Raw genomic sequence first — 12818 nt, 5'->3', positions numbered from 1 at the left:
TCGTCCATGGTAGCATCTCTATCGGCCCTAGGGAGCATCGACGACCGCCCCATGAGAGCACCTCCGGCTGCCCATGGTTGTACCATCGACGACGTGTGAGCATGCCCGACCGCCCATGGGAGCAACGTCGACCACCCATGGGAGTTGCGCCTCCCACCACTTGAGCACCGCGGCTAGCACCACCCGCAGAACCCCGACAACGCGCGTGACCACTCAACAACCCTGCATGCTCCCAAACCTAATGGAGCTCGCCCCCCTTGGGTCTTGCCGGAGAAAGAGCCAATACAGAGCGGAGAGGGATTTGTGGGAGAGGGAGAGGTGGAGATGACGATCGGTGGGGAGAAGAAGAAGCAATGGGAACATGATAAGGCAGGGGCTGGGAAACGAGAGGGGGAAAACGTGTTTTCTCGGTGGATTTTGCACGACAGTAGGTGTGACGTGGCTCAATGTGGTCCGCCCGTAAAAATGAATTTGACGACGCACGATCCAGAGGCACACGACAGAGCCTTCGGAGGAAACATATGCTTTTCCTAAAAGGAAAGCTTATGAACTTGATCGATACTCCAGAATAAACTACATTATTAATTGAATTAAAATGACAGTTTTAATAAATAACCAAAAAAGTTATTTTGTGGTCGGATCAAAATCAGTGGGCCCACCTTATCGTAATCCACAGCCTCTGCAGAGAGGGTCCCACTTTTCCATCTGCGCCAGCCGCAAAGCGTTCATATCCAAAACCAGGTGCCACGGCTGCAAGGGCCCGCCCGGGCCGGGACAGAACTACACGCCGCGGCCGGCCCCCACCACCTTCTCTCTCACGACAACGCGACCAACTCCCCTCTCATCTCCAGCCAAATCACGCCGTCTTCCTCGCGGCGCCGCGGATTCAACGAGGTAAAAATTCTCGCCGCGGGTCTCCTCCATTCCCCCTCCTTCCCCGCGCGCTCCTCTCGCGGTCTCCGCGGATCCCGGTCCGGATTGCGCCGATTCCTGCCGCAGGCGGAGCGGATTCCCCCCCGCTTGTCCGGTCCGCCGCGGATTAGGCAGCAGGCTGTCCGAGCCGCAGCCGCCGGTGGTTTCGTAAGAGATTCGGTGTTCCGCTTTGTCGTTCCACGACGTGCTTCTAGGGGGATTCCTGGTCTGCGTAGTTTAGACGTGACGCGGTAGAGCGCGTACGGCGTAGTACCTGCATTGGGCCTCGGCGAGGCGGCGGCTGTCCACGAGCTCGAGCGGTTCTCTTCCAGATCTGCCTCGATTAGGTGCGTTCCTTTGGCAGAGATGTTGTTTCTTTTTCAGTTGCTGTGGCTGTGTTCCTTGATTCTGACTGAACATCTGATGGCACGATGGTGCATTGCTCTGGGGAATTCTCGTCTGCTAGTTCCCAGGCCAGACCTCCTGGAAGTCCTAGCTCTATTGCCATGTTAGGTGGTTATTATGCTGTTCAAGGATAAGGTCCACTTTAATTCGCCTTTAACTTGCGGTGGTTAGTCCACTTTCACAATTCACAAGTCTTATTTCACAGTTGTGCACATGGTTCTTCTGACTATATCTTGCCGAACTAGTGTGGCCCTTGAAAACTAATTGATGCTACTTCTCTGGACATTGCTGTGTGGTTACTTGTAACCCAGTTGAATGCCATCTCCACACATCAGCTACGCCCTTGGCAGTCAGCCCAAACTTTAGAACCGCTGTTTTCATGGTTTGTGTGTTGTGTATCCGGCAAATGATGTTTCTATGTTATTTCTATGCATTATCTAGAAGTTCTAATTGTCGGGCTTGGTTCCTTTTAATCTTTGTTTAAGTTATTATACGCTGAAAGCCATTCTTTTGCTGTTTTATATCTAAATGCTCTTCAAACGTTTCATTTCTTAGAATATGCTGACTTGAACTATTGCCAAATCTTTTTGGTGCAGGCATTCATCAGTGTCTGTGATTGCAATTGGCAACAAAGACTGAGTAATCAACATTGACAAGAAAATCGGTGAATATGGTAACAGTCAATGTTGGGATGGTACATTATGTACTGGACCACATATATGGGACGCTCCTCCATCGCACGAAAATAGGAACGCCATTTTTCTCAAAAGGATGGGGAGGTACCAAACTTGTATTGCTAGAGAGGATGGTGAAGCAGATTTTTCCTGAAGCTCCTCACCAGAACTGGCCACCAACTGCTGTGCAGCCCATATGGAAAACTGTTTGGGAGACGAAGAACTCTGTTCTGCGAGAGGGTGTTTTCAGGACGACATGCGATGAGCGCCTAATTCATGCGTTGCCTCCGGAGAGTCACAGCGCAAGAGTTGCCTTTCTTACACCCAAGTCTGTCTCACCAGAGAAGATGTCGTGCGTGGTCCATCTGGCAGGTAAAAAGTTTGTATCGTTATCCTAACCTGTCTCAGTGTACCGCTTTCATCTAGCTAGATAAATCTTCTTAGACTCTGAATAAGAACTTGTAGTTTATTATGCCTTGCACATTCAGATGTTGCAGGTTGAACTTGATTTACCGATTAATGGTAGTTGATGCCTATAGTTCTGCGAGTTTAGCGCCCTTACCTCATTTTAAAACAGGATTAGTACTCTTAAATGCAGTAAATACAACTTTTCCATCTTCTTATACTACCTAAGTTAAATGATGGGTAATCTTTCTGGTTCTAGAATTCATGTTTTCACAATGTGATACTCTTGTACTGACAAGGCTGATCATATTATCTCGTTTTCTCCTGGAGTTCTTCACTCTGATTTTCCTAATACCTGTCATAATCCCCACTTCCAAAGAAATCTGATCAGTTACTCATATTTACTCATTTAACGAAAGCTTCTATCAATAATTTTAGGCACTGGTGATCACTCATTCGAGAGAAGGCTCCGGCTTGGTGGACCACTTGTGAAGGACAACATTGCAACTATGGTTCTTGAGAGGTGAGGTTTGTATAGTTACGTTATCTTGTATTTTTCTTTGATTCAAATCTTCCCGAATAACTGTCAAGAACTGATATCTTTTTGAATGCAGCCCCTATTATGGGCAACGACGTCCAAGCATGCAGCATGGGGCAAAGCTTCAATGCGTCAGTGACTTGCTACTCTTAGGAAAAGCCACCATTGATGAAGCTCGCAGCCTCTTGTACTGGTTGCAGGCTGAGGCTGGTTATGGCAAGTTGGGCATATGCGGGCTTAGCATGGGTATGTAGTAGCTCTCTAAGAACCAAGGACCTGCTGTGGTCCATTCATCAAAATCATCCCATTCTAACCTGGTTCTCAAGATTCCTATGTTTTTATCTTTATTCCTTACAAGTGGTGCTAATAAATAAATATGAGTTTTTTTCAAACGTATCTAATTGATCTTCTTCACTATGTTGTCTTAGTTCCATTAGAAAAATTGTAGTATATGATACTGAGTATCCCGTTTATTTTCAGAACTTTATTCTGACCTTTTAGAAGGTCTAATTATGAAATGTTTTTCAAAAAAAATTCATGAGCCTTATTTGTTATTAACAGGTGGCGTACATGCTGCAATGGTTGGATCCTTGCATCCTACACCAATTGCCACACTACCATTTCTTGCCCCACATTCTGCTGTGGTGCCTTTCTGTGAAGGGCTTTACAGACACGCCACAGCTTGGGAAGCATTGAGAGAAGATGCAGCAGCATTAGCTCAAGATGCAACGTCTTTGGCAGAGGATGCGGCACAGGAATCTGGAATCACTATTGAGCAAGTAAAGGACAGGTTACGATCCGTGCTCTCTCTGACTGACGTCACTCGGTTTCCACTACCGAAGAATCCACAGGCTGTCATATTTGTTGGTGCAACGGTTAGTGCTACTCTACCTGTTATTTAGCACGTATATATATAGTTGATATCCAAATATGAATGAAGCCACCTGAGTCTTGTACTTTCAGCGTGCCAGATAGCTTTGTTACAGCAACTCACCATCAGGTTTCATTACTAGTGTATGTGCTTTACTACGTAGTATTATTTTAACAACAGACCCTATTTGTGTACTTGAAAAGTGAAAATAGATGTGTTTTCTGCACCATATGTCTCGCATCATCATTGTAGCTGATCTATTCAAGTATCATTTAAACCTCTGGTTGTTCGCTAGCTTGCTTCAGTAATCTGTAGTGTTCCGAAGTTGAAACCTTTCACTAATATCAGATTCAGTATGTCTATTATTGAAGCCTGGTTCTTGTCTAAAACAATGTTCTCCCTGTTTCAGGACGACGGTTACATCCCCAAACACTCAATCATGCAGCTCCAGAAGGCATGGCCAGGCTCAGAAGTCCGTTGGGTCACAGGAGGCCACGTGTCCTCCTTTTTACTCCACAACGACTCGTTTCGCAAGGCAATCGTTGACGCCCTCGACAGATTATAGCACTGGAGGGGGTGCTCGCATCCTTGTTTCTGCGTTATTCTTGTGTACACAGGGATATGACACCAATTGAACTCTGCAAGCTCATGATAGATACATTTCTTCATACTATTAAAAAAAGAGAGCCAAAAATGGCATATTTGGTTGTTGTAACTTAAATTCATATGATTCCCTGTTGGGATAATGGTTGTAGCTCGCATTTGTAACTTGTAACACCAATACAATGACCTGTTGATTGTTTAACTGAATCTGAATGCTGAGAAGCAGAGCCAGTCTAGTGTAGAAAGCACACACATTACATTGCAATTTCTTATTTTTATGTTGCCTATTTTCAGCTGTGTATATACATTATTAAAATCTACTCCTTTTATATACACAATTACAAACACATCAACATCTTACGGAAGAAGCTGATCATCTCTATCTGAATCTAATTACCCATCTCTGTACACCTTGCAACATAGGTGGCTAGGTGAAGGATGAATTTATGGATGGAACTGGCCACCGGCACCGGACGGGTTGGGTTGATCCTGGCGATGCGGCTGGGCAAGCCAGAGGGAGCTTAGTGCGCGGAGGCGCTGGGAGTAGTCGGCAATGGCGAGGAAGCACCGCACCGCTTGCCGCGATGTTAGGATCTGTGGCAGCCTGTGCAGCACCTGCAGCCTCAAAGCGTCTGCCTGCAGCATCATACCAAACGGGACATGGTCGTCATGCAAAATGGGTGTCACATTCGATACTGATATTAGCGGCACAACTCTGTCTCCGAAGAGAACGTAGGCCCTGGGCATGCTTACCTGCCTGACGAAGGCTTCGAGCGAGGAGAGGTTGGCGATGGCGAGTGACATGTGGGCCATGTAGGCGGCCATGTCGGGGTATGGGGAGAGCAGCGCGTCGGAGCAGACGGTGTCGGAGAGGGAGCGGTACGTGGCCTGGAGCTCTTGGTCAAGCGCCTCCTCGCGTTCTCGCGACCACCGCTGCACATCGCACACGCCCGCCACCTGTTGCTCTGTCAGCGGCTCCACATGTCGCGCTACAATCTGTTTTACTTGTTACTAACTTACTACATAATATATAACATATAATTTCACACCTAGTTACACTAATTTGTTTGAATATGACCGTGTCTATATAACAAAATTGCACGTTTCACATATAAATTGATCAAGTTGCACAATGTTAGGTATGGAGTTGCACAAAATATTGCAAGGAGTTTAGTTGTACAAATGTGCAACTAGTCAGTTGTACGCTTGTACAATAAAGTCACATAAGATTTTGAAATATCTGATATATTCATTGGACAGAGAAACAAAGGATGAGATGAAAAAGTTAGAGAAAATATGAAAAAAATGTAAGTTGAATTCAAATAGACACTCCTATTTTACGGGCAATGTATGGAATGTGACCTTACCATACCTGAAACGCGTGGATTACTCAAACTTCGAATGAAATCACCTCTAATCTCCAAAAATTCATCGGGTGTCTCAAGTTCCATCAAGTGTCATGCAGAACCGAAGTTCTTTAAGTGTATTTTCTAAGTTCTTGCCCGGTTTATTGTTGTACGCTTGCATTTAGGTAATATTTATATATACTTGGTTTTAACACTCAATCATGATTATATCAGAAAATGTTGACATTCTTTGTTCTATGGTTGTTTGTCAAATAAGCAAAAGCTTTGCCAAGTGAACCAAAATAAATAAATAGCAATGCCTTGGATCCTGAGGTTTTTTTTTTGCACCCGCCAGCATCAATTTTTTTCCTTCATCTTTAATCTTCTAAAAGAGTGCCTACATCATCGAGGATTGTTGTTAAAATCCTTGCATTCCGATCCCTCGAAATTTCCCACATGATGAGAATGACCACGGATTTGAAACCCTTCGGGGAGTTGCAAGAAGCATTGGTAAGGGCGTGCTAGTATTGCAGGATAAATTGCCAGTCGGGTAGACTCTGCAGCAAGGATGGGCATGTAAGCCAACGAGCACTCAAAAAGAATATGCCTTGCCATCTCGGGTTGATGTTTATAGATCGAGTTGATAGGTACTTGGATAGGCTGATGCGGCCATTCCCTCATAGGTAGATGGTCGGATGCCCAGAGCTTGTTTTGGAGCACGAGCCCAACGAAGAATCGGCATTTCGGAGGAGCCCAAGTCTCCCTGACGATTTTCTTGAAGGTTCTAAGGTTAGTTGCCCCCATTCCATCTAGAAGCTAGGCGTATCTTTTTCATCCCCATCGACATCCCATATCTAACTTCTCCTTCACCAACTTTCTTGCACATCACAATGTACGTACGCTTTCTTCCAACACAGAAGACAACAAACGTAAGAATTTGTACTAATCAATCTTAGTTAGAAAACTTGCAAAGGCCTAACTGTTCCATCAACTTGGACCTCTCACCTACTTAAGATTAGCTAGTTAGATAGGCGATAGCTAGCTAATCCATCATATACGTCTCTCTCTACCTACTGGCTGCTAGTTGGGGGAGTATTGTTTTTTAGAACTGGCTGCTCCCTTAACCTCAATTAATTAAAGACCAAACAGCACTATATATACTAGTATTTCCATATGTCATTAATTAATTCATGTAAATATGTACCTATGCCTATATTGCATATGTGTATTTTTTTGTCTTTGTGTCCCAAACTCCCCCAGTACATATCGTTTCAGAATTAGGTTAAGTGGAACATTACTTATAAGTTTTTGTCATCTACACCAGAAAAATCCTAGTCACTTGGTCAGCATCTATAAACATCAAACCGACAGCATTATATCCATCATGACATATACTCACAAGTCACAAGTTGTATTATTGTATACTTTTGGGGAAACAATATTCAAAAGAAACTGATGACATTGTGGACGACGTTACGAGAAAAAGCAAAGGAATAACTAGCTAGTGGCAATGCACACAGTATTGACGGATATTTGCTAGCTAGGCTCGAGGCGATGCATTAGCTATAGTGCAGAAGTAATAGTCAGATAAGATACCTTGATGAGGTCCGAAGGGCGGGAGCCGCCAATCCAGAGAAAGCAGCGCTCGGCGGCGGGCAGCCACGTCCCGGAGACGAGGTGGAACACATCGGCCCTCGCCAGGGCGGCCTTCATCTCCGCCAGCAGCACGTGGTGCGCCGCCGCCGCGTCGACGAGCTGCCGCAGCAGCTGCTCGCCGTCCGTAGCCGCCGCCGCCGCGTCCTGGTTCTCCACCGCCGCCCGGAGGTGCCGCATCATCCTGTCGTGCTCGTCCACCCACCTCGCGTACTCCCCGTCGAACCACGCCGCCTCTGCTAATTCGTTTTTACCATGCACGTAAGTTAGAGGAAGTTTAATTTGTTAGCGACGATATTGAATAAGTTAGGGTTCCATGCATGCCTGGACTTAGTCCTCCAATGCCAGCACCACCGCCCAGGATTGCACCCTTTGTTGTGAATGAAATAACTTAATTAGCTAGCCAGTGATATAAATGTAATTGATTCTCCCTTACGTCTCCAAAAATGTAATACTCCTAAATAATGCAACCATAATTGAATTCTCTTTCGATTTTTCTTTTTGCAAAATTGCGAACTTAGCACAATTTTAATAACATCAAAAAGTAATACAAGAATCTCAGATCTTATCGTAACATTTGGTGGAGTAATGTAAGCAATTATAGCATGATAAGAAAATAAAGAGTGTTGTGCAAGGTAACTGTATGGTGTTATAAAGGAAAGATGTGCAACTAAGCCATAACTAATTAATTACTAGTCATTAGATTAGACCAGATGGATAACCCTAACTCATACTGTTGTTATTGATAATACATATCACTAATATAATATATCTTAGCTTTTACTGGATTCATCTGCTTTGGTATGTATCTAGCCTACTCTTAGTGTGTAGATTCACTTATTATGATGTATATCACTTTGAAATGTCTAAAATATCTTATAGGAGTATTTATAAACAGAGAGAGTATATATTAAGATACTAGAGAACAATTATGCATGTTTCGGCGTACGTATTCATATGGCTTCACTTTCCACATAGCTGCCGCACACACCTCTCTTACTGCCATTGGATCATTGCGCCTACTTGCTTTACCATTGATACCTACCCTTAGCTTGCAGGCTTCACATCAAATTAAACCACATGTTCCAACACTTGCGTGGGATTTACCGCTATCACCTACCCTTAGCTTGCAGGCTTCACATCAAATTAAACCTCATGTTCCAACACTTGTGTGGGCCCTCTCCATTTTTTTGAGGAATTAACCTCGTCACTTTCTTTGAGTTTCATTCTTGGGAACATTCTCCCTTGGCGATTTTTAACACATTGCATGGGTCAAATCGCAAAGCACCTAGCATCCATCATTTGGCTATGGCACATCTAGGTGGTATCCATGGAGTTATGGAAGTGAAAAAGAAGGCCGTTGGGCTAGGGAAGACTCCCTCAATCATTCTACTAGGGGATGCTTCGTACTCTACCTTACAATTCCTTTGCCTTTCTTATTATGATCAATACAATGGTTCGGACTAGGATGCATTCTAAACCATATGGAACGATACATATATACACATGGATGTAAATTCGGTAATCATGATACTACTAATATAATGTTTAACAAGTTTTTTTCCTAGAAAGTTGGCAAAGTCCCGTAATTTATTGCTTTGAGATAGAAGCTCAATACTGACACCTTTCTACCCCTCCCAATTCTCGATGCCTTTCACCTCCACATATTGCCCACACTCATCCCCACCAATGTCAACCATATATCCACCATGCTAGCAGTGCTAGCAATGCCCTGTGGACGAACTTTTGTCGCCACCACCTACCGAAAGAAACTTACATTGCCACAATGGTTCACTTTGTTCTTCACCAATGAACTCCTCTGCACCACCACATAATTTCCTATCTCTCTAATAGTTCATTGCCAATATATCCTACATGGCAACCATCCCATATCACTGAACCTAACACCCACAATTGGTACCATCCCTATAGACTACATGCAGTGTCTTGCTTTACTCATGTGCCAAGTATTCTTATATGCGTCACAGATTGAAGGTCGACGTTCCGGTGAGCCCCCAGAATATATCCGGTGAAACTTAGCCCTAAATCACTAGAGAAGAAGACGCCACCAACCGGAAATATTTGGTGAACCCCCCGGAATATCTTCGAATGACAACTTGGATGGATTATGGTTGTGTGCACCCGAGAATGCAGAGGTCGGGAAGTTTGCCTTCCTTGTTGGAGAAAATTACGTGGATGAGCAGATATGTTGGGATTTAGACCACTTGTGGTGGGTAATTTCATATGGGTGATTCATACGAAGACCTATTTTATATATGTCCCCTAAGGCACATATCTGTATTTATACCTTTATCAGGGAATATATGGATACCTGATTGCTGCTTCTTTGCATCTCCTGCTCCATCTGTGACAGCCTGACCCTGCTCGTCTCCAAATTTTGAATGTAAGCCTACACATGCACATCGCCATAGAAGGCCAATCGAGAATCAATCATCATATATGCACCAAAGTCTACAAGAAGTGTACTTGTCGTACGGAAACGTGAAAACCATTGGGGCCCTAGTTAGACAGTATTATATATATTGCACATATTCAACTTTTAGGTGGTGCAGTAGCTAGCAGGTTAACCTCACCAGCCCAATCCTACACTTGGGACTTGTTGAAGGCCAGTAATTAATCAAGTTAATCGAGCAGTATGGTCAGTAACTAATAATTTTCCCGCTCATATTTAGACGTACCTTCTTCCTAAGCCTGCTCTTCCTCGCGGCCTCCCTGTTCTGCGCAAGTCTCCTCAATGTCTTGGCGTCCGGCGTTCGGGGGCCCTCATGCTCCGAAGTCGACGGCGTGCCCGCGCCGCCGCGTCCGCCTACTTCTCTCTGTTATATTAGCGATATCACAATCCACAACACAAAAATGTCACAAGAAGTGCATGTACTATATAGGGTGCAGCTAGGACTGACCTTGACGGCTGTCTTGCTGTCCGGTGCCGGAGCCAGCATCGCCAGCTGCTTGGATGGCGGCCGCTGCTGCTGCTTCGAAGAACCGGCCGCGGTGGCAGTGTTTGGAGAAGGTTCGACGGCGTGCATCGGCCGAGAAGGGAAGATGTTGAGAGTCTCTGCATGCACACGTGAAGGATAAGTCTCACGCGACCATTCCAGAATTCTACAGCAGTGCGTGTGTATATCGCACATTCACACTGGTGCAACCGCATGCACTCGGCTCGGCTGGCGATGTTTAATTCCCAAACAGAATATACAGTTTTACACCCATATTGAGGAAATGGCATGTATCTGCTCTGGCAAAATAAGATGATCATCTTTGGCAAGAACACACATCAGCAGGTGTTTGCTACACGTCACTCTCTCTCCCCTTCGCTCCAACTAGAGAATTCCTTTTTTGGGAAATAATAAATGGAAGCTTTGCTCGGAAAGAAGGAAAACAACCATAAGATTTCATCATCACTGTCGCCCATCTTATGTCGAAACTCGACCAGGCATGCCAAATTCTGGTAGATGGCATGTTTTCTATATGCATGTGTGCAAATTATGGAACTTAGTTCCAATAAAGTATGTATGTTAGGGAAACAATTTATTGCCTCTAACCATCAAAGCTATGCATCAATTCAGTATGACAGTTTATGAAATATTCTGAAGTTTCTATGAGAAATAGCTGATTAAGCATGTCTTACGCGGTTGTTCTTGAACTGATGTTTGATCCTGGCTGTTGAGGTAGAGAAAGAGGGCTTGATCAAGTTCACCCATGTCTTCATATCCGCCAGGGTCCTTTCTGCTGCAATAGCACAAATTAACATATAGAGCATTACAAAATGGTTATCATGACCATCATTGTTAGCTGGCGAGCATATATATGTTTCAAAGTTTCAGTGAGAGAGAAGCATCACTCCGAGAAAGAGGATAAACTACGAAAGGAATGTTGCAAAAATTAAGCTTCGAGATTCGTAATTAACAAATCCATGAGAAGTGGTCTCTTGCAAGCCGCATAAGAAATGACACTTTCAAACGCATTTCTCAACTTAAAAGGCAACAGGAAACTGAAGTGACAACTGAAATGTTGAGATAGAGATCCATCAAGGAGATGAAAGTTTCTTATGGTAGCAAGTCTAGCTAATTAGTTGCACCATCGCCTTCTTTAGAATTGGACCAAACGACATCAACATAAGTCAATCTATACAATAGTACACGAACTCTGAGACATCATCTTCAAACTAAGATGCTTACTTCATCCTTAAGCCTCCAGATAAGTTATTTATGTTGGGACAGACCAATTCATGCCCGAATATAACTTCCAAGGCTCAAAGTTAAAAAATAATAACCAGAGAACAAAAATATCATGAAGGGGAGGAAACATCAGAAAAAGAGCTTTAATTATTTGTCGGAAAGAAAAGGAAATCCACTATCATGGTGTTAGGGTTTACATGGTGCTTCCATGGATGGAGGAGGTAGCGGTAGCAGAAGTTTGTTGGATCATCCCGGTGTGTGCTGAACAAGATGCCTGTTCATGTGGCTGCTGCCATGGCCTATCCCCCATGCAAACTCCTGCTCAGTATCAACTCCACAAGCTTATTATATCTTCTCAATCGGCTCAATTACCTAGCAAAATCTATCCAAGAACCAGCTCCTGCTCTTCACATATGAACTCTGCTTGATCCAGCTGATTGAGATAACTAATCCTCGATTATCATGCCTCGCCGCAATTCAATCCTTTTCCGTAGCTTCTCCCCTTGTTCCTAGCTATGGATGGATTCGTTAGCTTCTTCTGACCGGAAGCTGGCAGAAGGTAGGAGAGGACTTGTATAGCCTGAGGTGGAGTGCGTGTACAAGAAATATAAGGGAGTGGTTGCAAACCTTGGAAAAAGGTAGACAATAATTAGACTTTTATAAAAAGGCCGGGTAGAATACGATGTGTGATTGGATTGAGCGCCGAGTTGGTAGGGATATATGACTGTTTTTTATGTGCCTTCTATATATGTCAAATGTTTGGAATAGACTGGTAGTGGATTACTATATAAAGGGCGATCGGTTTTTTTTTGGGTAACGTGATCAAAGATTTAGGTTGGGGATTAATTGGGGTTTGGAACATAATAAGTTAGGTTTTGTGCGTCCCGGCATCCGATTATATTTGCACTATGAAGATGTACTAAATTGGTTTGTTTGCATGTTTAATTGGAGAGGCCCAAGGTATGTTCTTTTCTAAAGTATTGTAGGAGTATAAGAAAAAAAATGTAAAACATGATTATTTTGCAAATAATCAATAGAGATCCCAAGGTCATTGCAGCTCGGGTTTTTTTAAAAAAAATTGAAACTTCATTAAAAAGGTCACACAAGTACATATACATGTCCAGTATGTACATATTAGTTTTAACTTAAATATATTTTAATCTGTGATCTACACTTAAAAAATTTGAGAAAAATCCAAGTTTCTTTTGGTCA

General features: G+C 43.7%; 2 protein-coding genes across 2 annotated transcripts; one reads left to right on the top strand and one right to left on the bottom strand.

The window, feature by feature from the left end:
• The first annotated feature begins 773 nt into the window (after window positions 1-773).
• On the top strand, window positions 774-4610 carry LOC124691923 (protein ABHD18-like). The gene is made up of 6 exons (XM_047225211.1): window positions 774-894; window positions 1914-2363; window positions 2835-2919; window positions 3011-3180; window positions 3496-3809; window positions 4215-4610. The coding sequence occupies exons 2-6, from the start codon at window positions 1988-1990 to the stop codon at window positions 4368-4370; spliced, it is 1101 nt and encodes a 366-aa protein (XP_047081167.1). The 5' UTR covers window positions 774-894; window positions 1914-1987; the 3' UTR covers window positions 4371-4610.
• LOC124691922 (transcription factor TGAL9-like) lies at window positions 4521-12164 on the bottom strand. Its single transcript, XM_047225210.1, has 9 exons — window positions 11804-12164; window positions 11057-11157; window positions 10329-10483; window positions 10107-10244; window positions 9740-9817; window positions 7732-7777; window positions 7351-7643; window positions 5162-5404; window positions 4521-5044 (listed from the first exon to the last, which is right to left on the bottom strand). Exons 1-9 carry the CDS (start codon window positions 11914-11916, stop codon window positions 4853-4855), a joined length of 1359 nt encoding a protein of 452 aa, XP_047081166.1. The 5' UTR covers window positions 11917-12164; the 3' UTR covers window positions 4521-4852.
• Between the last annotated feature and the right edge of the window lie 654 nt (window positions 12165-12818).

Source organism: Lolium rigidum, chromosome 2, assembly GCF_022539505.1.
Source record: "Lolium rigidum isolate FL_2022 chromosome 2, APGP_CSIRO_Lrig_0.1, whole genome shotgun sequence".
Taxonomy (NCBI): domain Eukaryota; kingdom Viridiplantae; phylum Streptophyta; class Magnoliopsida; order Poales; family Poaceae; genus Lolium; species Lolium rigidum.
This window is presented reverse-complemented; position numbering and strand designations above follow the sequence as displayed.

What these genes read in the sequence shown, in the direction of transcription:
- LOC124691922 (XM_047225210.1), bottom strand. Translation starts at nt 11,916, where the DNA reads ATGGGGGATAGGCCATGGCAGCAGCCACATGAACAGGCATCTTGTTCA. An exon ending in TCCATCCATGGAAGCACCAT is followed by an intron (nt 11,158 to 11,803) that starts GTAAACCCTAAC and finishes GTGCTATTGCAG; the next exon opens with CAGAAAGGACCCTGGCGGAT. An exon ending in AGAGCAGGCTTAGGAAGAAG is followed by an intron (nt 9,818 to 10,106) that starts GTACGTCTAAAT and finishes GTGCATGTGTAG; the next exon opens with GCTTACATTCAAAATTTGGA.
- LOC124691923 (XM_047225211.1), top strand. Translation starts at nt 1,988, where the DNA reads ATGGTAACAGTCAATGTTGGGATGGTACATTATGTACTGGACCACATA. An exon ending in GTGCGTGGTCCATCTGGCAG is followed by an intron (nt 2,364 to 2,834) that starts GTAAAAAGTTTG and finishes CAATAATTTTAG; the next exon opens with GCACTGGTGATCACTCATTC. An exon ending in TCATATTTGTTGGTGCAACG is followed by an intron (nt 3,810 to 4,214) that starts GTTAGTGCTACT and finishes TCCCTGTTTCAG; the next exon opens with GACGACGGTTACATCCCCAA.